The following is a 21331-nucleotide window of genomic DNA, read 5'->3' as shown; positions in this document are numbered from 1 at the left end:
TTAATGAATAATAGAAAGCGTGTTGTACCTGCATAACGAGCAGCTCCATCTGTTGTACTTCACCATGTTTCTGCAGGAGGTCCACATGTGGACCTGCGCACCTGGATTTGGCGATTTTAGTCGAATGTCACAGCTGCAGGCAGACAGAAGCGATGCAATACTCTTTCTGACCACTAGATAGCACTAAAGCTCCCACACTGGGCCTTTTAAAAATAAAGAGCAACGTGGAGGATATGAAAAGACGAGACGTTTCCGCAAAGATGAGCCAAGAAAATGAAAAAGTAAATCAAAGAAAGCAATGAAGTGATTCTGAGGTGTGATGGAAAAGAACTGATGTTTACAGCCTGAAGATGCTGTCGCCACTGACTGTTTTTAAAGGTGCCACTCGTATGTTCAGCCTCTGCCGCATATATACAGTAAATATCCTGTGACAGTGTGTGTTGTGTGTCGGCTGTGTGTTTTCTAGTTGCACTCTGCAGCAGTGTGTGTGATTTTTTTTCCTGCTGTTGTTTTTTTTGAGGAGTCCGTCTTCCTCACAAGAGGATTTTTGTCACAGAATGTCTCAATTTCTGACACGAAGCCGCAACTTGGCTGTGATTCCTGCACCGTGGACGCCGAGAGGCTGAATAAAAATAGACATGACTCATATCAGCTGTCACTCTGTTTCTTCCTGTGTCACCCACGTCACCACACCCGACTCCCGTCTCTCCCCCCACCACCCTCTCCCCCTCGAGTCCATATTTATAGATCTTTAATGTATATCCCTCAGCCCCCATTTGCAGCCATAATTTCATTCATATTTTTTAATGTGATTGAGGTCATTTTAATCAGTTTGACAACCAAAAGGGCTGTAAAGGTTAGAAAAAAGGTACCCAAACAGTTTTCCTCCTTGCGCCACATGGAGGCACTGTGGGGTTTGACATTCTGTCCATCACCTGTTCATGGAAGCCACTTGTATTAGCCATGTATTACATTGCCAGACTGCTATGGCATGGTGTTTTCATGTGGAAATAAGGTTTAACGTCTGGGATCATCTTCAAAAAATATCACTTTTATAATTTTTACAAATATTAATGGCCTTGTGGTGGTCTCAGTTTTTGGTAAGGACGAGGGATTAAACACAGGAACTTCCAGTTGAGGTTTTAGCAGGTGAGCGGTTGAAAACTGTCCTGATGGGACGGCTGCCCCAGATTTCAGAGCACATTTAACGACGCCACCCGATGGCCTCGGTGCCGTGAAACTCAACCATGCACACAGAAAAGGGATCTAACCTTTGACCCCTCACCGGGATCGAGTAACACACGAGGGCTAACTTTAGCCGCTAACTCTAGCGGCTAACTTTAGGGTGGTGTTCAGGTCGCTGTTCAGGTCCTAACAGTAGGTCGGAGCTGCTCTGATTTGAGAGACAAATACACGCTTTTTGCAAAAATCATTTCCCTTATATTAATTTTGATTATAAAAATTACTGTTGTTGTAAAAAACAAACAAAAATATGCACAAAACCTAATACTAAAACTTTAGGAAAGTTGCTGTTGCGTCTCTGTCATCTCTCTGCTGGTCGCCATCGTCTGTTGGTAGCATCGCTTTCAGGCCAACTCAGATTTGTGAAAACACACACACACACGCACACACACCGGCCCGTGTCACCTATTTTGGAGCCGCTAATCTCAGTTATTTGGCTGCTGCTGCTACACCCTTAATTCTAAAGGCTTATTTTTTGTTTTTCACAATGAGATTAGGGTCGAGGGGGCGGAGCCACTCGCCGTACATCCTTCCGCTCGCTCGGTCACTGATGTCTCTCCCCGTGCATCTCTCCTTTCTTTTCTGGGTCAACCTTGCCCAGTGTTTGGGGTCAAAGGTCATGGTTTAGGCGCAGGTCAGATGATTTTCCCCCTGGAAAAACACTGATCTTTTTTTCACCCCCCCCACCCCAATTTGAAACTGATATATTGGGTGAAGAGCCACTGAGCCGCTCTGGATCCAATCACTGGACGTGCAGGTGACACCAGCCGGATTTATAGCTCAAATAAACACATGGATGACAACACGTCGGTCAAGGTTGCCTGGCTCACTGTCCCGTTTCAAGGCTAAAATTAGCGCTGATTTTTATCTTGGTTGGAGGACAACGTCCTCTCACCCACAACAACAACCTCAAACAGTCTTGAAATGTTAGTGGGTTACATAACCAAATCAGCTTCAGTTATGAACAAACAGGTGGGAGGTACAATAAATGCGACTAAACAAACAAACAAACAAACAGGCAAATAAATAACGCAGAGGCAGACTTGGGAGCTTCATGGACGCTGCTTTAGCGGCAGTCAGACGAGTTTCACAGAAGATTTTTCTTAGAAACTTTGTCACCTATTTCAATTGATCTGTGACCTTGAGCTTTAAGAAAACCAGTCTGGATGGAAAAGTCAATGATGGGAAAAGACAAAACACTCCTGAACCCCCACCCCCTCGAGGGGATGATTTGGAAGTTCAGTTTCATTAAAACAGCACACCCACCATTCCACCCACCCACCCACCCTCCTCACTGAAACACCCCCCCCCCCCCCCAAACCCCCACCCCCTACCCACCCTATAGCCCTGTGGGAGCCCTGCTGATTGGGTTTCACTCTCTCCGGGCCGAAGAGGAGGGCAGGCGCTACAGTTGGAGCTCTGGGGACACGGATTCACCTGGGAATCAGGAACTCTTCCACCTCCTGCTCTGGGACCTTCTGGCAACCTACCTGTGGTGTGCGGTAAGACGGCGGAAACGTTGGAGTGTGTGCTGCCGTTACGTGGGCGAGGGGTCTATCACGCTCTCTCTCTCTCGCACAGTCAAGTGTTGATGGAATTTATATTTTCCCAGACGATGAGTGGCAGTTAAATAAAATCAATTCCTGTGGTCGGCTGGGCAGCGAGGGAGGAACCGGTTAGAGGGCGTGGCCTCTGGGACGGGATGAATCAATTTACAGGGAAATCAAATGGAGTCAGCTGATTGGTTATTAAGTCAAGATTTTGTGCAAGTGGACACTTTTCCAGGCAGTCAGTTCAATTACAAAAAGGCCAATCACGCAGAATCTGGACCCCCGGGATCAGCTGGTGCAGCTATGACTTCCTACCTCACAGCGCTGCGGCGGCGGCTGTGTGTGAGGAATGCCGCCGTGTGTGGTGGAGTTTTTAGGTTTGCTGCTCTGGATGTATGAGCGTGCTGGGGAATGTGCTGAGCGATGCCCTTCCCTCCAGCTGTCTGCTGCAGATTTATCTGCTGCTAAAACCGTCCGCCGGGCTGCGGAGGGACAGCGGCCGGCGCCTCTTCAGCCTGACAGAGGCAGTAACAGGACCCGGGGCCCTCGCTGCTGCCCCCACCTTGCATCCCCAGCCCCCGCCACTCCGCTCCACCCACCCACCACCCACTCGGAGCGACGTCCAGCGACTAAATCCTCTCACAAAGGGCACCTCTTTTTTAAATTCACCTGCTCTTGTGTGTGGCTTCGACGGCCACGCTCAGCCAGGGGTGGACCACAGGGAGGAATCTTGGTATCGATCAGATTCCAAGTAAATACCGGGCTAGTATCGCTGATACGATACTGATACCGATATTGATACATATACATATCAATATGTATATTCATATCAATTGAAATGAATTATTTCAATGACTTTGATCATGGTAAAATGCAGGACAATGATTTTAGAGCAAATACAAAAAAATGCTTTTTTTTTCAACTCACGAGAATACAAAAAAAAGTATAAAAAAATAAAGAAAACAGTTCCAATTTCACTACATCACATCACACAACTGTTTAAGAGAAGACAAAAACAAGAAAAAAAGGAACAATGTCACAAAATATAAACTTGACAATGTCAACGATGCAACAAAAGGCTACCATCAGTTACACAAAGATATTTGTGGAGGTAAAGTGAAGTTGTAGGTCTTTAACGACCAGAGAGAGAGACAGCAAGAGAGGGAGAGCAACAATGATTACAGAGACAGACTTGGAGAGAAGCTGGAAACTGCAACAATGGTATTAATCTGATACAACACTCACCTCTGTATCGATACTATAGGTATTCAGATCGATACACGCCAAGCTGTACACTCAGCCGCGCCTTATTGAACATGTGTTCATAAATACAGCTGCAGAGGCCCCAGTTGGCAGGAAATGAGCCCCAATTACAGCGAAAGAAAAGCAATTACACGAAGCGTCTCCCTGCAGCAGCTGCTCCTCCTTCAGCCTCTCTTCCTCCTGCAGTTTCTCCTCCTGCTACAGCTTCTCCTCTTCCTGCAGCTTCTCCTCCTCCGCTCACCTACAGCCGCTGCCTAATTGCTTTTCGACCTGCACAACTCGAGGGCGGCTGGACCACCGGCCCTCCTCATCGCGCCGCTTGCTGAAGAGAGACGTTAGTGTCCTCCAGGGAGCGCTGCGGTTGCGCGCCTCCTTTAAAGTGCTATTAGATTAATTTAGAGGCCGGAGCGAGGCTTCTGCTGAGGCTTCTGCTGAGGCTTCTGCTGAGGCTCGTTAGAATTAAGGACATGATGTGCAGCCTTAACGTGTTCTGCGCATCAGCGCGGCCTCTCAGGAGGGATATAAAGACGAAGCAATGTTTTTGTATGATCGTATTTCACGAGCCTGTTGCCGGAATGTGTCCTGCACCCGGAGCTTTTATCTGTTTAATCTTCAAGCGGAGAAATTTGTAACAGCCAACACGTCGAGCCAGGACAAATAAAACCTGAGAAGACGAAAAGTGAAAGAGAGGCTGACTGCTGCATCTCTTTGACTCATCCGGCAGGCTTGTTTTTGCTGACAGACATAGACAATGATTAGATGAGATAAGCGGGTAGTGCAGGAGAAAGCAGGTATACTGTGGATGACGGGCGGAATACTTTACTGATCCCCTATTGGGAAATTTGAGAGCTAAACGTGGCCTGAAAACAGGCTGCAGAACCCGGTGATTATTACATCTGTCTGAACAAGCTTACATTGTTTTTGCATTTATTAGAGTAACAAATTAAAACTATAGAAACAGACTGTAGAATTGAAGCCTTTGGATCTTACAAATCAGACCCTTTTAAGGATTAACGATTGTGCTGTGTGTCTTTTTTTCTTGTATTTTCATTTTGTTTTTTAAATAAGTGATGTTTCGCTCCCTAAAAATAGTCCTGTCAATTTTACTTAGCAAAATTCTTTCCGTGTTTTTTGTCGTCTTCTAAAAATCTCATCAGGATTTTTTTTTTTTTATCAAGTCAAAGTGAAATATCTGTGTTCTCCTGCAGCCATGCCGTTCTCAATCGCTGCTCCTCCTAACAAGAGGAAGGGCAACAGGATCATCACCGACCTGTCCAACATCTCCCAGAACGGTAAAAAAAACAACAACAAAAAAACACCCTCTCCACACGCTCACAAGTTCAGCTGCGCTGGGATCCAATTATACCGTTCAGGAAATATCACCGGCCTGCCTGCGACTGTCACTCTGTGTCTGTCCGTCTCCGTGTCTAAATAATTTCACACGCTGTCTTGTATAACCTGATATAAACCCGCTGATACCTGGAACACGCTGCTTATAATGTCCGACATGCGTGAGGAATCTCCAGGAGGGCCACATGACCCTCGAGCAAAATGTGGCACCGCCGGGAATCATTTTTCCAAGCTCCGCCCTTTTCTAGTCTACTGACCACTGCAGAGCAAAATAAACTAGAGAGGAGCAGCTGCTCCTTCGTTTTTAATCAGTCTCACAGAACCAGTCAGCTTCCTGGAATTGTAAAAGAAGGAACTACAGGAAGTGACTGCTGCTGCTGCTCAGACATTATAATTCAGATTAAGTGAAGAACAAACTACGCCACTCAAGGATTTTCTTTTTCTCCCTAGAAAATATTTTTTGTTTCTGAGTTCTGATTTATCTGCCTCTATCTGAAGTGTTTTCACTTCATCAATTTTACAGGTATTTGTTCAGAGGGTCACAGATGCATGACATAAATCTGAGATGTCAAGTTAAAGTTTCATCGGGCCCGCCAAGTGAACACTTCAGGAAAACAAAAATACATTTGGATCGGGATTTGATCAAATTCTTGATTCTAACACGCAATGGCAGTTTGTTAATGATGCGGCCACTTTGCTTTTGGTGCGGCCAGAAACTCCACAACAACTCAAAACAAAGCTTATTCTCCCACACTTGCAGCCATTTGCCGTTGTTTGCAAGTTGATACTCATGGTTCTGAAATGTCGCTGTCATGCTAAGCCGCTAAACTGTCCTGGAATTAAATCAATCAACTCAAACCAAAAGCTTTATTTGTAAAAGTTGGTCCTGAAAGAAAAGAAGCATATTTACAGTGATGGGATGCTAATGTGCATTCAGCATTTAAATCTAAAGAAATAAAAAATATCCCATTGACACAAAATTTAATTTCAGAGGGTTACGGCAGAACCTAGCATGGTGTCAGCAACAGATTTCATGTTATTTGAACTGCGTGAGGACAACGTTGGTTGGCGTTCACAGCGTCTGTCTTACACAACAGTCACTTTAACCGCCTCATCTCTCTTCATCTCTTTCCGGTATTTGCCTCTCCTGTCGTTTCAGCCACATCTGCATCAACCCCACCGGTGTGTTTTCACTCAGCAGCTAATCCTGATTATCCCCTATTTTGCCAGAGTTAATGCCCACTCATCTACCCATCATCCCCTGCGGCTATCTGCTTCCGCCGTGTGTCCCGCCGGCCCGTCTCCCGTCCCTTCCGTTCCTCCATCCGTCCTTTCGTCCCTCTGGATCTGTCAGTCTGTCCAGTTTCCTCCCAGTCAGCAGCAGCAGCAGCAGCAGCAGCAGCAGCAGCTCCAGTTTCACATTCTGCTGGATTAACGCTCTAATCAATATCCCCACGGGAGAGTTCTCCCTGCTCAGCAGCCTCAGTTACTCTCTCTCTCTTTCTCTCACTCTCCCTCTCTCTCTCTCTCTCTCCCTCACACACACACACACACACACACACACACACACACACACACACACACACACATACACACACACACGCGCAGCGGCTCTCGGGAGCACATCCATAAAGCTGGGACTTGGCACCGCAGCGCTGCAGAGAGCTGTTAGCGGCGGCCGGTAAATCACACTTGCACACGTGGGCGTGCGCTGAGTGCGCGCGTGTGTCTGGGCGTGTGTGCGCGTCACTTTATGGCCGCACTCCAGGTGTTATGAGTGATATCAGAGTGTGTGAGTGTGTGTGCGCGCACAGTGTTTTATGAGGAGCTCTGCGTGCAGCGGTGAAATCCATCAGATCCCTCCGCCATGTTGTCAGGGTTTCCCTCCGTCAGGAGTCCCATGGCGGCGGCGGCAGTGGGCTTCCCAGGTGCCCTCTTCTCCCGCCACGACTCCCCAGGGGACGCTCGCAAATATCCCTGCACACACACCAGCTTTTAAAGGCCCAGTCCGTAGGGTTTAGCTGCATCTTGCGGTGACGAGGAATTACCCGCAGCGGCCTCCTGCTCAACGTTCTCTGGCTCCTCCCTCAGACCAGAGACATGAATGTTAAGGCCCACTGGCTGTAGGTGTGATGTGCGAGTGTGAAGAGCTATTTTGTTTCTTTGTGTTGTTCTGCAATCAAATTGTCCCCTGTGGCCCTAAGTGCAGGATTAGCAGTGATGGAAAATAGATGAATGGATGAATGGATGATTTAAAAGGACGTGTCTGTGGCAGTTTGCATCCCCTCCCCACCACGATTTGGAATCAGAAACCATCAGGAAGACAAAATCACCATTGAGGCTGCAGCTCGAATGTCCTGCTGGAAAAATGCAAATAAATAAATAAATAAATAAATAAATGAATAAATAAGTAAATAAATAAATGAATGAATAAACAATGACACAGATAGAACCCCAGCAGACTTTTGCGACACTGAGTGCAGGAATATGATAGGATGGATGGAAAATGACACATCATTTTAAGCACAAGTTGTTGGATGTTAATTGGTTAATTGGTAAATATGGGCTTATTTTTGTAGCAAACATGCTTAAAGCTAAGCTAAACCAGGCTAAGCTAGGATATGTTAAAATAAAACAAGATAAACCAAGCTAAGATAGGCTAAACTAAACTACATTTCTCCCAGCTGATCTGTACATTTGAACAAATCACAATACTTGTTCAATGCTATTTGTGTGTTCCCTGCTGTCAGATGACGAGTCAGACCCCGAGGCCGCTGAACTGGACCTGGGCACCAAGATCAAGACGCCCAAGGATGTGATGCTGGAGGAGCTGTCGCTGCTCAACAACAAGGGCTCCAAGATGTTCAAGAAGAGGCAGCAGCGTGTGGAGAAGTTCATCGTTGAGAACAATGTGGGCAGGGCAGACAGAAAGGGGTAGGGGAGGCCTCAGACTCACCCGATGCTGACCAGACTCTGTCCACCGTTTGTTCCCCTTCCAGCTCAACCTGGAGAACCTGATGGCGCCCCCTCCTCCCATCCCACCCAAGCCTGAAATGCCCAAGGAAGAAGGTAAGACGTCCTGCTGCTGTCTCCCTGTGCTGCTTTTTGTCTGCTCTCTTTCTCTGAGTCCTTCTCTGGCTCTCCTCTCTCAGTGATTGAGGAGAAGGTGGACGAGGAGGAAGAGAAGCTGAGGAGGAGGCAGGAGTATGTGCGCACCTACGTTTCTCCCTGGGAGAGAGCCATGAGGGGCAACCAGGAGCTGACGGCCACCATGAGGCCCAACATGCCAGGACCGATGCACCTCCACCCAGATCTGCCTCTGTACAAGAGCTTCAACAGGTAGCAGCCGTGGTGGGAAGTGTCTCGTCCCTGCGTCCAGAGCTTAACAAAGGAACTTCCCATCTCCTCAAACTTCTCGGCTTGGCTGTTCGAACACGTAGTCGCTGTCCTCTAAGTAAATACTCATGATGATTAGGGCTGTCCGCATTAACGCACTAGTCACGATGAGATCAAATACAAGGCTTAAGATGCAAATGCTTTAAATTTGAATCGCAACCTTTTGTCCGTGTTACTCACCCGTAGTCAGGTCCTCAAACTGTCGCGCTAGATTTCGACACTGCATCCTGCTAATGTTAGCTGTGTTTGCAATTCACACAACGGTGATGGCAAGAATTGCTTTACATTGAAATGGACATAAAAAACGTCTTAAAATGCAGAATAAAATGATTTTAAACATGCAAATAAAACTGCGATTAATCGCGGTTAACAATGGAAAGTCAGGAATTATCCATTCATCAATTTTCAATACTCGCTTCTTACTGAAGTCAGGTTTGTGAGGGGGTCTGCTGGGGCCTCTCCCACCCGTCCTCGGGCGAAGGCAGGGTGCCACCCTGCCCTGGACAAGTTGCCAGTTCATCGCAGGGCCACAAGTCACAGTTATAAATTAATCTTGATTTAAAAATGAATCCTTATTCATCGTGATTTGGTTTGGAACACATGCATATAAAGACACCTGCTGGTTTGACATATTTAAATCTAACCTTCATGAAACTGCTGAATCTATTTCACACACGCGTCCAGCAAAGAGCCCATACAAAGGTATTTCAGACTGGACCAATCAGATCAGCAACCCAGCTAACTTCTCCAACAGCAGCAGCAGAAGAAGGTGAACTGGCATGAGGTTACTTTGTGGATTTCTTCCGCTTGATTCCATGTGTCTTCCTGCATGATTAACTTTATTCTTTTGTTCTGACTTAAAGGAATTTGAAACTAAAAACAGCTCCGACTGGAGTTTGGCAAAAAGAAAAGTTTGCAATGGTTGTACGTGATTAATGTGGATGAGGATGTTGAGGGCGGAGGAAGGAAGGACCTCCAGACTGAAACCAGTCTGATGCTCTTAAATGGACATTTAATCTTGAAACGCCAATAAAACTGGAAATGACCACGTGCTTAACTTTGGTTGCTCCGCAGGGTCCATCCGAGCTCTTCATACACTCCTGCTCTGTTAGGTTTGCTAATCAGAGTCGGCCGTCGGCACACACCAGGCAGCAGTGTGAAATTTTTTTATGTTTGACGGAAGATCATTTCGTATCCATTCGACCTAATAAAGTTTTATAAATATGCGTGAAAGGTTCACGAAGCAGACACATAAACCCGGGACATTAAACATAGAGCATTTCACAAGCTAGGAGCTCGAAGAGGGGGACATACTGACACGAGTTTCTCATCAGCACTGAAACTTAAAAATTCCTCCATGAAAGCCACTGAGAACAATTTCAAAAATCTTGAAAATTTCAAAAAAAAAATTCTAATTTTTAGAGAGTTTCACCATCTTCCTCCCCTCTGTCCTGCAGGTCGGCGCTGCCGTTTGGTGGCTTCGACAAGGGCCCCAAGCTGCTGACCTTTGAACTCCCGGAGATCAGCGTCAGCGCCGAGGAGGCGGAGCCTCTGGCCAGCAGCCTGCAGGCCGACATGCGCTCGCGGCCCTCCTTCAACCGCACGCCCATTGGCTGGGTGTGCAGCGAGGACAACACGAACATCCACATGGACCTGGATGCCTTCGGCGGCGAGACGGACGACCTGTGAACACACACACACAGACACACAGGCACGCACACACACACACACACAAACACACACACACGCGCGCACACCAGAGCACCAGAACAAGAGTTTTTCACTCCAACATGCTAAAAGTTCTCCAATGAGAAGAAAATAAAATGTGGAGAAACTATCGAAATGACCCGTGAAGTTGGAAGTATGTCTCTCTCTCTCTCTCTCTCTCTCTCTCTCTCTCTCTTTCACTCCCTGCGTGTCTTTTCCTTTTTTTCTGTCTACCCCCCCAACAAGTCTTACTTTGTTTTGTTTTTTGCATTCTTGGACTTCCTGCTCAGAGCTGTGTGTGTAATAGTATAGATGAGCACGCTGCACTCTTAAAAACAATGTATTTATGCAATAAAAGTTTACCTTTACAGTAAAGGTCTGTTTACGTCTCGTCTGCTGCTGAGCAAGCTCAGTACCAGTTCCCAGTCCTCCTTCTGGAACCTCAGCCTTCCTGATCCCCGTGTCTCCACCTTCTGGAACGACTTTGTCCACGACTAAAAACTGTGAAATCTCTTTAATGTCACGTTTATCGACTATCAAAAATCTGTGTTTCTGCTCTGATGGTGAACTCCTCAGAAATATAAATAGAGCAATAAAACGTCTTCTGCTGCTCCAAACTTTCAGAGGTTGAACACACATTTCTGGAAATTGGCCCCCCGTGATGTCACAAAGGGCAGTGAGGCCTGTCCAGTTTTGAACACACAGCCAGGTGTCTCGTCCCCTGCTTTTTAGATTCTCCTTCTAAACCAATCAAAGATCATACAACGCTTATTTTTGAGCAGAGCGCTGTAAACAGAGGGCTAAATATGCTGCTTTCTAGTGTTTATCAGTGCGGGAGTTAATATAAGGCTGTTTGATGAAAGGTAACTAAGTTTGAAAAAGCAGCTGGAAAAGATAAAAAATCATTTAGTTTATGTAACTTTTAATCTCTCAAGGAACGCCTGAAGATTGTTATTTCTAGATATTTATTTCTGAGATGTTGAAGTTGAAAATAAAGAAATAAAAAAATAAAGAATTCACATTTAAAGAGTGACTCCCAGGTGCATCTTTCAAACACGACGCTCTCCTGGCCAGACGCACATCAGCTGGATCCTGAAGACGCTGAGAGAGAAATTAACAACTAGGGAAATAAAGAGAAGATGTACCGAGACCAGGTGGGCCGTGCGAGGGGATGACGTCACCATATGTCCACGCGCAAGTTGCCCCTCGTGTCCAGCAGGAGGCGGCATCGAGCCACTAGCAGACCCCCCTCCACGACCCTACCCCCCCAAACCCGTCCCCTCCCCTTTCTACACGTCACGCGCCCACCTCCATCGCGCAGAGCTGGAAGGTGGCACGGTATCGCGAGAGCGGCGTGCCGCGACCGCAGCGCTGGATGGCGCTGCTGTGTGCTGTGTGCGCGCGCGCGTGTGTGTCGGGAGGCGGGGGGGTGCTGGATGCGCCCACGGCTCGCACTCTCCGCCGTCACATCATCACACGGCAGGACACGCGATCGGACGGAGCGGCGGCAACCCGGCGCGAGGAGACAGGAAGGAGGAGGAGTAGCGCGTGCACCGGCGAGCAGCGACACGCGTGTTGAGGGGACCGGAGGCACAGTCAGCAGGTAGGCGCGTGTGTGTGCGTGTGTATGTGCGAGTGTGTGTGATAGAGAGAGTGTGAGAGGGTGACACCATCTCCATCACCGTCAGCGCGCGCCTCCTTCGTGTCCACTCCTCGCGCCGTGTCACCGCGGACATCACCCTCTTCCAGCCCCGCCCTCCACTCAGCGTCACCCCGGGTCGCGCCACACACACACACACACACACACACACACACACACACACACACACACACACACACTCTCTCTCTCTCTCTCTCTCTCTCACACACACACACAAACACACAATCACCACACACACACACACACACACACACACACACACACACACACACACACTCTCTCTCTCTCTCTCTCTCTCTCTCTCTCTCTCTCTCTCTCTCTCCCTCTCTCCCTCTCTCTCACACTCTCTCTCTCTCACACACACACAGACACACACCCAGGTGTTGACTCCACCAGACAGGTGTGTGCAGTGCACCCTCCCAGCATGGCGTGTGGTCCAGTCCCTCCACAGCGTGGTGCTCCGGTCTGGGCTGTTGCTCCGACTTGTTGCTGAAGCCCTGCAGGCTGCTTCCTCCCGCTCACGCACTGCCGCTCTGCGTTGCGGCTGCGTCTCCTCGGCCGTGATGGATGCCTGTTGGCCCTTCGCCATGGTGACACAGCCCTCTGCTGCCTGTCTGTCTGTCTGTCTGTCTGCCTGCCTGCCTGCCTGCTTGCCAGCTTGTCTCTCGCTCACACGTGACCGCTGAGGGGAGAGCGAGCTGTGAACCTCTGATTGACCTCAGACCAGCTTCCTCAGGTGAAGGATCTTCTGTTCCCTACTGAGAGTCTGACAGAGAGAGAGAGAGAAATGGCAAGTTTTGTTTTCTACCACAGTATTTTTCCAGGGCGACACAGTGATGCAGTGGTTAGCACTGCTGCCTCTCAGCAAGAAGGTTGTGGGTTGGATTCCAGGCCTGGGGCCTCTCTGTGGAGTTTACATGTTCTCCCTGTGTCTGCTTGGGTTCTCTCCGGGTTCTCCAGCTTCCTCCCACAGTCCAAGAACATGGATGTGAGGTGATGGGAGCTCTAAATTGACCGTAGGTGAGTCTGTGTGTGAGAGCGAATGGTTGTTTGCCTCTATGTGGCCCTGCGTTGACCTGGCCACTTGTCACCCTGCTTTCACCCTATGACACCTGGGAGAGGCTCCAGCAGACCCCGAGACCCTGAGCTCATCAGGAAGAGGGAATGAAAATGGATGGATGTATTTTTCCAGGTGATACAAACTCACAATTGTTGACATTTTGGGGTTGTTTCCAATTCTGACCGGATGACAAAAAAAACACTGGAAAACAACTTCCTCTTTCTGCCTGTGTGCACCTCGTCTTGGGGGCACTTCCTGTGTGTTTTCGGCCTTTTTCCCGCCTCCACTTTGGTCTCGCCCCTGGTTTGGACGGTTCAGTCAGGAGGTTGAAGAAAGTTCAGAGCGGAGTGAACGGTCCAGCGGCCTGCCTATGCAGAAGTTGGCAAACCAGATTACCCATCAGCCATTGCACCTTCCAACTTGTGGGAGAAATGAAGCTGCTATTGTGGCGGACAGTTGACAGCTGCCCCTGGTATTGCAAAAATACATCTTTTCCCCATAGGCTACAATACAAAAATGCAAAAATGCCGCTGAAACGATTGACCTGCGACCTGAATCACGGTTCATAATAAATCTTTTCGTTGTACATTTTTAAATCATATACTTTTGATATTTCAGAAATGTTTCTAAAAGCCAGAAAATCTGGAGAAAAGACTTTATTCCCAGAGTGACATCACAGCTTAATGCGTGCTGTGTCTCAGGTCGTTCTGATTGGCTAATCAATCAGCGGTGCATCAGTGAATCAAAACAAGGAAATAAATTCAAGATGTTGGACCCGAAAGGTCTGTTTGCAGGCTTTGGTCACATGACGACAAGGGAGTGACATGACAAGGGAAATGCTCAGCGAGTGCAAAGTGAAAGTATTTGCAGCTACCACTAAGTAGAGAAGGTTTCCACCGTTGCCTCGTTAACGACTGCAGTGAAGAAGTCACAGCGAGCTCGTGGCCCAGTTGTGGCTACGCAGGTCGTAGACGCTTGTGTTGCGATTCTTGGTTTTTGCATCTTAACTGTAACCAGCCAATGAGATGCGAGCTGAGGCGGGACCTCCGTCAGCCACGGAGACAAACGTGCTGAGTTTCCATGTCAGCTGTGATTGTTTTCACTCTCCACATGCGAAAAGTGTCACAGCAGAAATGCAGTAAGACGTTTCCATGCACACACACACACACACACACACACTGAGCAGAAAATGTTGCCTTGACATTTGAGCTAGACTGTATATTATATTTTGTTTTTTTGGGGGGGTGGTACTCTGTAGTGTGTGCGTGTGTGCATGCGTCCGTGTGTGTGTGTGTGCGCGCACTCTGGCTCTGCAACACCAACTAAATGGCCTCATTGGTATGTTATTTCATGTGACACGTCCTTCTATATGCTGCTGTTTCCATATTTCACGGCCCGTCGCTGCAGATTTGTTGCGGCCGGCTCGTCTCCTGGCCGTCTGATTGGAGAGAGAGGGACAGAGAGGGAGAGAGAGAAAGAGAGAGAGAGAGGGATGCTCAGTCTAACCAGTGTCACACCAAGTTTGATTTCCTCACGTTCCATCTGTGGTGTCCTAGTTGGGCCGGAATCTCCCCGAAGTCTCAGGATGGTCTGCAGACGTGTGTGTGTGTGTGTGTGTGTGTGTGTGTGTGTGTGTGTGTGGTTGTGCGTGTGTGTAGCTCTGGTTGGCCTTTTGTCTCTGTCAGGGTTGGTTTCCCATGTTTAAGATTATAGGAGGTTATGAAGATGAGCAGATTATCTTCTTCTTCACCTCTGAAGATGGGGAGGCGTGTGTGCGTGTGTGTGTGTGTGTGTGTTGGCACGTGTGCTGGCAAGGTCTGCTGACCTTTAGAACCTGCAGGAGCTCTCTCTCTCTCTCCCTCTCTCTCTCCATCTCTCCACTCTCTTTCTGCAGGCTCCCAGAAGTTGCCCTTTTATATTCACATTCTCATCTTCTCTTCTCGTCTCTTCCTTCTCCACATCCTCCCTTCCTTCCTCCCTCCCGTCGTCTTTCCCTCCCCCTCCTCCTTCCCTCTTTCCCTCCCTTGGTTCGTGACCCCTGCTCTCCGTCTCAGTCATATTTTCTGGGATTGTCCCCTTTTTTTCTCTTTCCCTCCCAATTAATCTGATTTTTTTACTCTAATGTATTTTTCCATTCAGATTAATTTCCCTCCTTCTTTCTCTCTCTGTTTCCTCTTCCTCACCTCCATTACTTCTCCATTCCATCGCTGGTCTTCCTCTCTCTTCACTTTCTTTATCCCCTTTCTTTTTTAAAACTTGACCTTCTCTTCCTCGTCTTTCTTTTTTCCCTTGTTTCATCTTTTCACTTGTCCTTCCTTTCCTTCCCTCCTTCCTTACCTTTCCTTCATTTTCTGCCGTTTATTTTTCCTCTTCTCTCGTTTCCTGCGTCTTTGAATTTCCTGTCTATCCCTCTTTTGCCTCTACGTACTTTCCACGCTGTGTTGCTTCACATCCCTTTTTTCCTCTGTTCATTTATCCTGCTCTTTCCTTTCCTTCCATCCATTTTCTCAGGCTCTCATTTTCTTTTATTTATTTTTTCCTTCACCTTTATTTTCTTCCTCTTTTTCTATCTTCCTCCCATTCTTCCTCCCCCTGTTTCTCTCCTCTCTCCCCAGTCACCCCCAGGACTGTAAGAAAAAAACACCCTCTCACGTGATTTCCCAGCATGCATCATAAATAAGGATGGTTATGTAATCGCCTCTAAATATTAAGCAAATATTTACCCTCGCCTATATTTCCTACTAATAGGATTCCGCGATCGTGTTATGGCAATAATGGGTTGCATCCAGGTTACAGCTAGTGGGTGTGTGCGTGTGTGTGTGTGTGTGTGTGTGTGTGTGTGCATGCACGTGCACGGTTATTCTACAAATTCACGTGCACTTTAACACTCCAGATTGTGAGAAAGGGGGGAAAATGGCCTTGAATCATCTTGATGCTGCGCTAACACATGTAGCTGCACGTGTGCCGGCTGTATGTTCCCTCTCTCTCTCTCCCTCTCTCTCTCTCTCTCTCTCTCTCTCTCCCTCCCTCTCTCACACTGTGTAGATGTAAAAAGTGGGGGCGAGGAAGAGCAAGAGGAGGGGCATTGAGGGGATGATGAACTCTGGGCTCCCTATTGTCAAGTCAGGCTATTTGAAGTTACACATAACCCACTTAGAGGGGAAACCGCTGTGCGTATGTGTGTCTGTGTGTGTTTGGATCTGTGTGTGTGTGTGTGTGGTGTCTGGATCTGTGTGTGTGTGCGAGCACATGTGTGTGAAGTTTTTCTTTGAAAGGAAACAGGCAGAGATGAATGAATGAAGAAATGCAGGAAGTGAATGGAGGTCGGCAGAGGAGAGTGAAAGGAAAGAAGTGAATGAAAGAGAAACAGGAAAGAAGCTGAATGTGTGTGTGTGTGTGTGTGTGTGCTGCAGAAAGTCTTGTGTCCACCCACTCCTCACCTTCGTGCTCGGTGCAGTGGGCGGTGGCCAGCGTGACAGACGGCTGATTGTCCCCTGGGGCTCCATCGGCTCTTTGTTCAGTGGCGTGACAGCGGCGTCGAGCCGAGACAGAAGCTGAAAAAACGAAAGACAACAGCTTCATTAACGCGTCCTTTGTTTCTGTTTGAGCCTCGTCGGTGGTTTCCGAGCGGCCGCCACCCTCCTCTTGTTCAGTTGGAGGTAAAGATGTCAAGATCCTTGCTTCCTTTCAGCCACAACATTAAAATAAAGGGACATAAACAATCATGGCAGAGCAATATGGTTTAACAGGAAAGACAGGGGGCACTAGTACACCTGTTGAACTTTTTACCGCACCAAATCTTGGGCTGGGTACCATTCAAATGAATTTGATATGATTCAAATTTCGATACCTTGGGTTTAAAGCACAGCAATACTTTTTTCTATTCCAACTAATTTGAACAACAAGAAAAGCACATTGTTGCCATTACAGCAAAAACTTATTTTTTCCATTTTACTCCTGATTCAAATCAGGATTTTCCTCCAAATCCGTCCTTTGCTGCTACATTCTTGGTACTGATTTTGCGTTTTGCTTTATTGTAATCCAACTTAATGAAGTGGAGCCACTTTAGAATCTTTAGCATGTCGCTAATTTTCACTCGGACGTCAACTAAAGTTGCCTTTAGTTTCCACCTCTACAATGTGAAAGCCAATCAGCAGCCACTTTAGATCTCGATGTCAAATGATTGTTGGCTTGCAGACGTTTAGGTTTACTTCCTTGGATACATCGGAATTCACCAAAATAATACAATTCATTTTTTGATATTTGATACAATTTATTCAAAGTTTCGTAGTCAGTCCTAATCAGAGCACACCTGTCGTAGTTCACTTTCTAATTAGACACTTCAGTGGGCATGGTGCACAAATCTCGACACAGGTGTTGTCCAGAACTGACACCACCTCCTCCTCTTCCGCTACTGTGGACTTTTGATGATATATTTCAAACAGAAGGAAACCCTATTGTTAGGAAAGTAAATGTTGCATAAGTTGAACATGGTTTTGGAGGAAACAGCAGCCCAGACGGTTCAAGTCTGTGGTGGCTAAATGAGCAACATGTGGAAGTGTAGAACTTCTTTTTCAAGTGCATCTTCACTTCTTGGTGCTGACGGATGAAGACAGAGACCAGTAGCTCTTCAATCACTCTGTTGCAAAATGGTATAGCCTTTAGCGCTGGACTCTTCCTGAGGGAACTGTGTCCCTTCAGCAGGACGTCAGTCTGAGTCGAAACCTTCTGGCCTTCAACGAGTGGCGACAGGCCTCATTTGCACAGTTGGCCTCTGCAGGAGAAAAAAATAGTTTTCCAAGTTTGGTATGGAAGAAGTGGCCTGTGCAGAGCCGTGACCTCCGCCCACCTCGCCCGAAAAACTCGACGGGTCCAGCTGGAATTTCCCCAGCCAGCCAGCCAGCCAGAACTTATCAGCCACCGGCGTCGAGTTCTGTGGAGGACGAGTGGGGGCGAAAACTGGATTCACCTCATTGGTCTTGTTGCATTTAGCAGAGTTTGGACCAGAGAGAACCAGGTAGTGATAAGATGGAATCAAGTTTTAGTGCGAAAAGCTTTTAAGGGTCATAGATTCAGCAGTTGTTTGTTTTTTTTAAATCCGAAGGCATCAGTGTTGTCTGCCAATCATCCGATCAGATCCTTTCCTTCTTCTGCTGCTCCGCAGCACAGAAAGTGTGCACTAATAAATACACAAAGGGCACGGATTGCTCCCCCTGGTGGGTGGCCACACCTACAGCTAGTCACTGGCTCTGCCCCCCACAACCAGCAAGTTTCCCTTATAAACATGAAGAAAGATTAGAGGGTTAAGCACATTGCTTTCTGCAGAGCCAGTGGATTTTGCTAGCCTAATATTTTATTGACCTTTATTTATACTGATGAAAAACCCCATGAGACCCAGGGTCTCATTTACAAGAGTGAACAAAAGGGAACAAATACATATATATATATATATATGTATATATATATATATATATATATATACATATATACATATATATATATATATATATATATATATATATGTATATATACATATGTATATATGTGTATATATATATATATATATATATATATACATATATATATATATATATATATATATATATATATATATATATATACATATATATATATATATATATATATATATATATATATATATATATATATATATATATATATATATATATATATGTATATATGGGTCAGGGTCTTTGGATCGGCGCCGGAGCTTCGCAGTTGAAGTCGCGGATCAAACAGGCGTCGGGCCAGACGTCCAGATTACATCCTCTCTCAGGCTCAACGGCCTCCAGCGTCGCTGAGGTCTGAGAGGTGGAGGAGCGTCCGCTGCAGCGACAAGCGTGAGCTCTGCCCTCATGGCATGGTCTGCCGCCTCCGCCACTGCAGGGTCGAACGTCGGTGCAGACGACAAGTTGGAGAAACGTCCCCCAACTTGAACTGGACTTGAAAGTCGACTTGATTTCTGGCTGTTTGTGCGGCTAATCGCTGATTTCCACCACACACACACACACACACACACACACACACAACGCCGCCTGTGTGTGTCTGACTCTCACATCTCAACACCTCACATGAAGTGTTGCTGCCTGGACGACCAGCACACACCCCTCCCTCCGCAGGGTCAGCAAGTTTGACTCACTGTGGCTTCCAGGAAGTATCCAGCATCAGCATCATCATCGTCATTATTGTCATCATTGTCATCATCGGCCGGCCACGTCTGTGTGTGTGTGTGTGCATGTGTGTGTGTGCGCGCGCTTCCTCAACCATGGCAGTACAGTGTGTCTCTCAGTAAAATCACATGGTTTGGCTTTTCCCCCCGCGTGCCTCCCGCTTGGCCTATTTCCATGGTAACTAGCCGAAGATGTGGACACACACACACACACACACACACACACACACACACACACACACACACACACACACATGCAGACACACAGCACTTTTGCAGTGGCTTGCCAGCGTGATGGCAGTTGTGTGTGGCTCTTGGCTGCAGGCAGGGAGAGGATGTGTGATCACACACTCCACACAGGATCGGTGAGAGACATACATGCACGCACGCACGCACGCAACACACACACACACACACACACACACACACACACACACACACACACACCAATGCTGTGGAGAGAGGAAAAACAAGCGTTGTTAACCAAATCCCCTTCTTGAATCCTGCAGTAATTTGGATTTGTCTGTTAATAAATGAATGTAACTGTATTTATTACTCACATGACATCACATCATTCACATCAAGTTTATTATTGCAAAAGATGGTCTGATGGTAGATAGTTAGAGTTAGACAGATAGATAGATAGACCGACAGACAGACAGATAGACAGATAGATAGATAGATAGATAGATAGATCGATCGATCGATCGATCACTGGCTCACCGCTGCCACTCTGACCTTTTGCCAAAGAGGGCGCTGTGGCAGGTCCATCAGCAGGAACAAACTTTTCGTGGAGGGAGGTATGTTTGCTGCTGGCTGTTATTATGCAACTTCACACACACACACACACACACACACACACACACACACACACACACACACACTGTCAGGAAGCTGTATAGCTGACATGAGCTCATAGACATGAGCTGCAGATAATGTCCCCAAGTAGTGATTATGACATAATGGATCCCTCTAAGCAACACATGCACGCACGCACGTGTGCACACACACACACACACACACACACACACACAGGTGCGCGTGCACACACACACACACACACACACACACACCAAGGTGTCGTCAGTCACACTCTGCTGTGACATCGCTGACCCAGCAGGTGGTCCCAGCGCCACCACCAGGCGCATTGGCGCAATGAAACTGTAACGAGGCTGCTGCTGCTGCTGATGATGATGTTAGCCGACACCACCATCCTCAATGCTGATTGGATGCTGACGCTCTCACTCTCTGTTTGAATGGCAGCCGCCAAGACCAGACTCTGCTCAGAAGTCCCACCTGAGTGTCAGTCAGCTACAGGACAAACTGCCATGACGGGGTCCACGCTAACGTCTTTAGCTGCTGTTAGCTCGCCGCTCTTCGCAGCGCTTCTTCTGTGGTGTTTGAGAGCAAAGTTTTACTTGCTCCTTATGATTCTTTCCAGAATCCAGTGAGATTTTTTGACATGGGTGGAATATTTTGAGGCGCGATCCACTGAAACACAAATAAAAAAGAACCAAGCAACTCCCCTGGTGATTGGTTGGCTCAATTCTGCCGAGCAGCCTGAGCTCTCTGACCCTGCTGATGCTGAGTTTCATCCCCTCCATCACTCAACAGTGGGCGTCTGGAAACACACGTCAACGGGTCTGGAGCGGCTCTGCTTAGTTTCTGGACTTTTCAGCGCCGGCTGCTCTGAAAAAAGGCCCTCATGTCTTCTCTCTCTCTTTCTCTGTCTCTGTCTCTATCTAGCAGGCTGAAGTGAAGTCGGAGTGGCCGGAGCCCCTCCCCCCTTCTAACCCCTCCATGGGACATCAACATCTATCTGCCCGGATCTGCCAGAGGACGGCGTGGACGCGCTCTCGTGTCCTCAGACGCAAGCTGCTAAATCCAGGGAGCTAAAAAAAGAAAAACAAACA

General features: G+C 47.4%; 2 protein-coding genes and 1 long non-coding RNA gene across 7 annotated transcripts in view; 2 read left to right on the top strand and 1 right to left on the bottom strand.

Annotated features, from left to right (window-relative positions):
• The first annotated feature begins 2597 nt into the window (after positions 1–2597).
• myoz1b (myozenin 1b) lies at positions 2598–10707 on the top strand. Its single transcript, XM_076033514.1, has 6 exons — positions 2598–2744; positions 5264–5347; positions 8156–8316; positions 8405–8474; positions 8558–8744; positions 10259–10707. The coding sequence occupies exons 2-6, from the start codon at positions 5266–5268 to the stop codon at positions 10488–10490; spliced, it is 732 nt and encodes a 243-aa protein (XP_075889629.1). The 5' UTR covers positions 2598–2744; positions 5264–5265; the 3' UTR covers positions 10491–10707.
• Positions 10708–11839: 1132 nt separating this feature from the next.
• usp54b (ubiquitin specific peptidase 54b) overlaps positions 11840–21331 on the top strand; it is a 45655-nt gene continuing 36163 nt past the window's right edge. For 2 of the 5 annotated variants that reach the window (XR_012927658.1, XM_076033510.1), the window contains exons 1-2: positions 11841–12111; positions 21168–21331. The exon at positions 21168–21331 is cut by the window's right edge and continues 564 nt beyond it. The gene's annotated coding sequence lies outside the window, so the exon portion shown is untranslated. Of the gene's footprint in view, positions 12112–13165; positions 13189–21164 lie in introns of those variants that run through there. The other 3 variants (XM_076033513.1, XM_076033511.1, XM_076033512.1) reach the window with 3 other exon arrangements.
• The window catches only part of LOC142893195 (uncharacterized), an 11571-nt gene continuing 4797 nt past the window's right edge, over positions 14558–21331 (bottom strand). The window contains exons 2-3 of the long non-coding RNA XR_012927659.1: positions 16669–16782; positions 14558–14666 (exon numbers count right to left, since the gene is read on the bottom strand). This is a non-coding gene — a long non-coding RNA (uncharacterized LOC142893195). The remainder of the gene's footprint in view (positions 14667–16668; positions 16783–21331) is intronic.

Source organism: Nelusetta ayraudi, unplaced genomic scaffold (genome assembly GCF_046127955.1).
Source record: "Nelusetta ayraudi isolate G7.1 ecotype Tasmania unplaced genomic scaffold, CSIRO-AGI_Nayr_v1 ptg000042l, whole genome shotgun sequence".
NCBI lineage: Eukaryota > Metazoa > Chordata > Actinopteri > Tetraodontiformes > Monacanthidae > Nelusetta > Nelusetta ayraudi.
The sequence above is the reverse complement of the archived record's forward strand: the minus strand, read 5'-3'. Positions and strand labels throughout refer to the sequence as shown.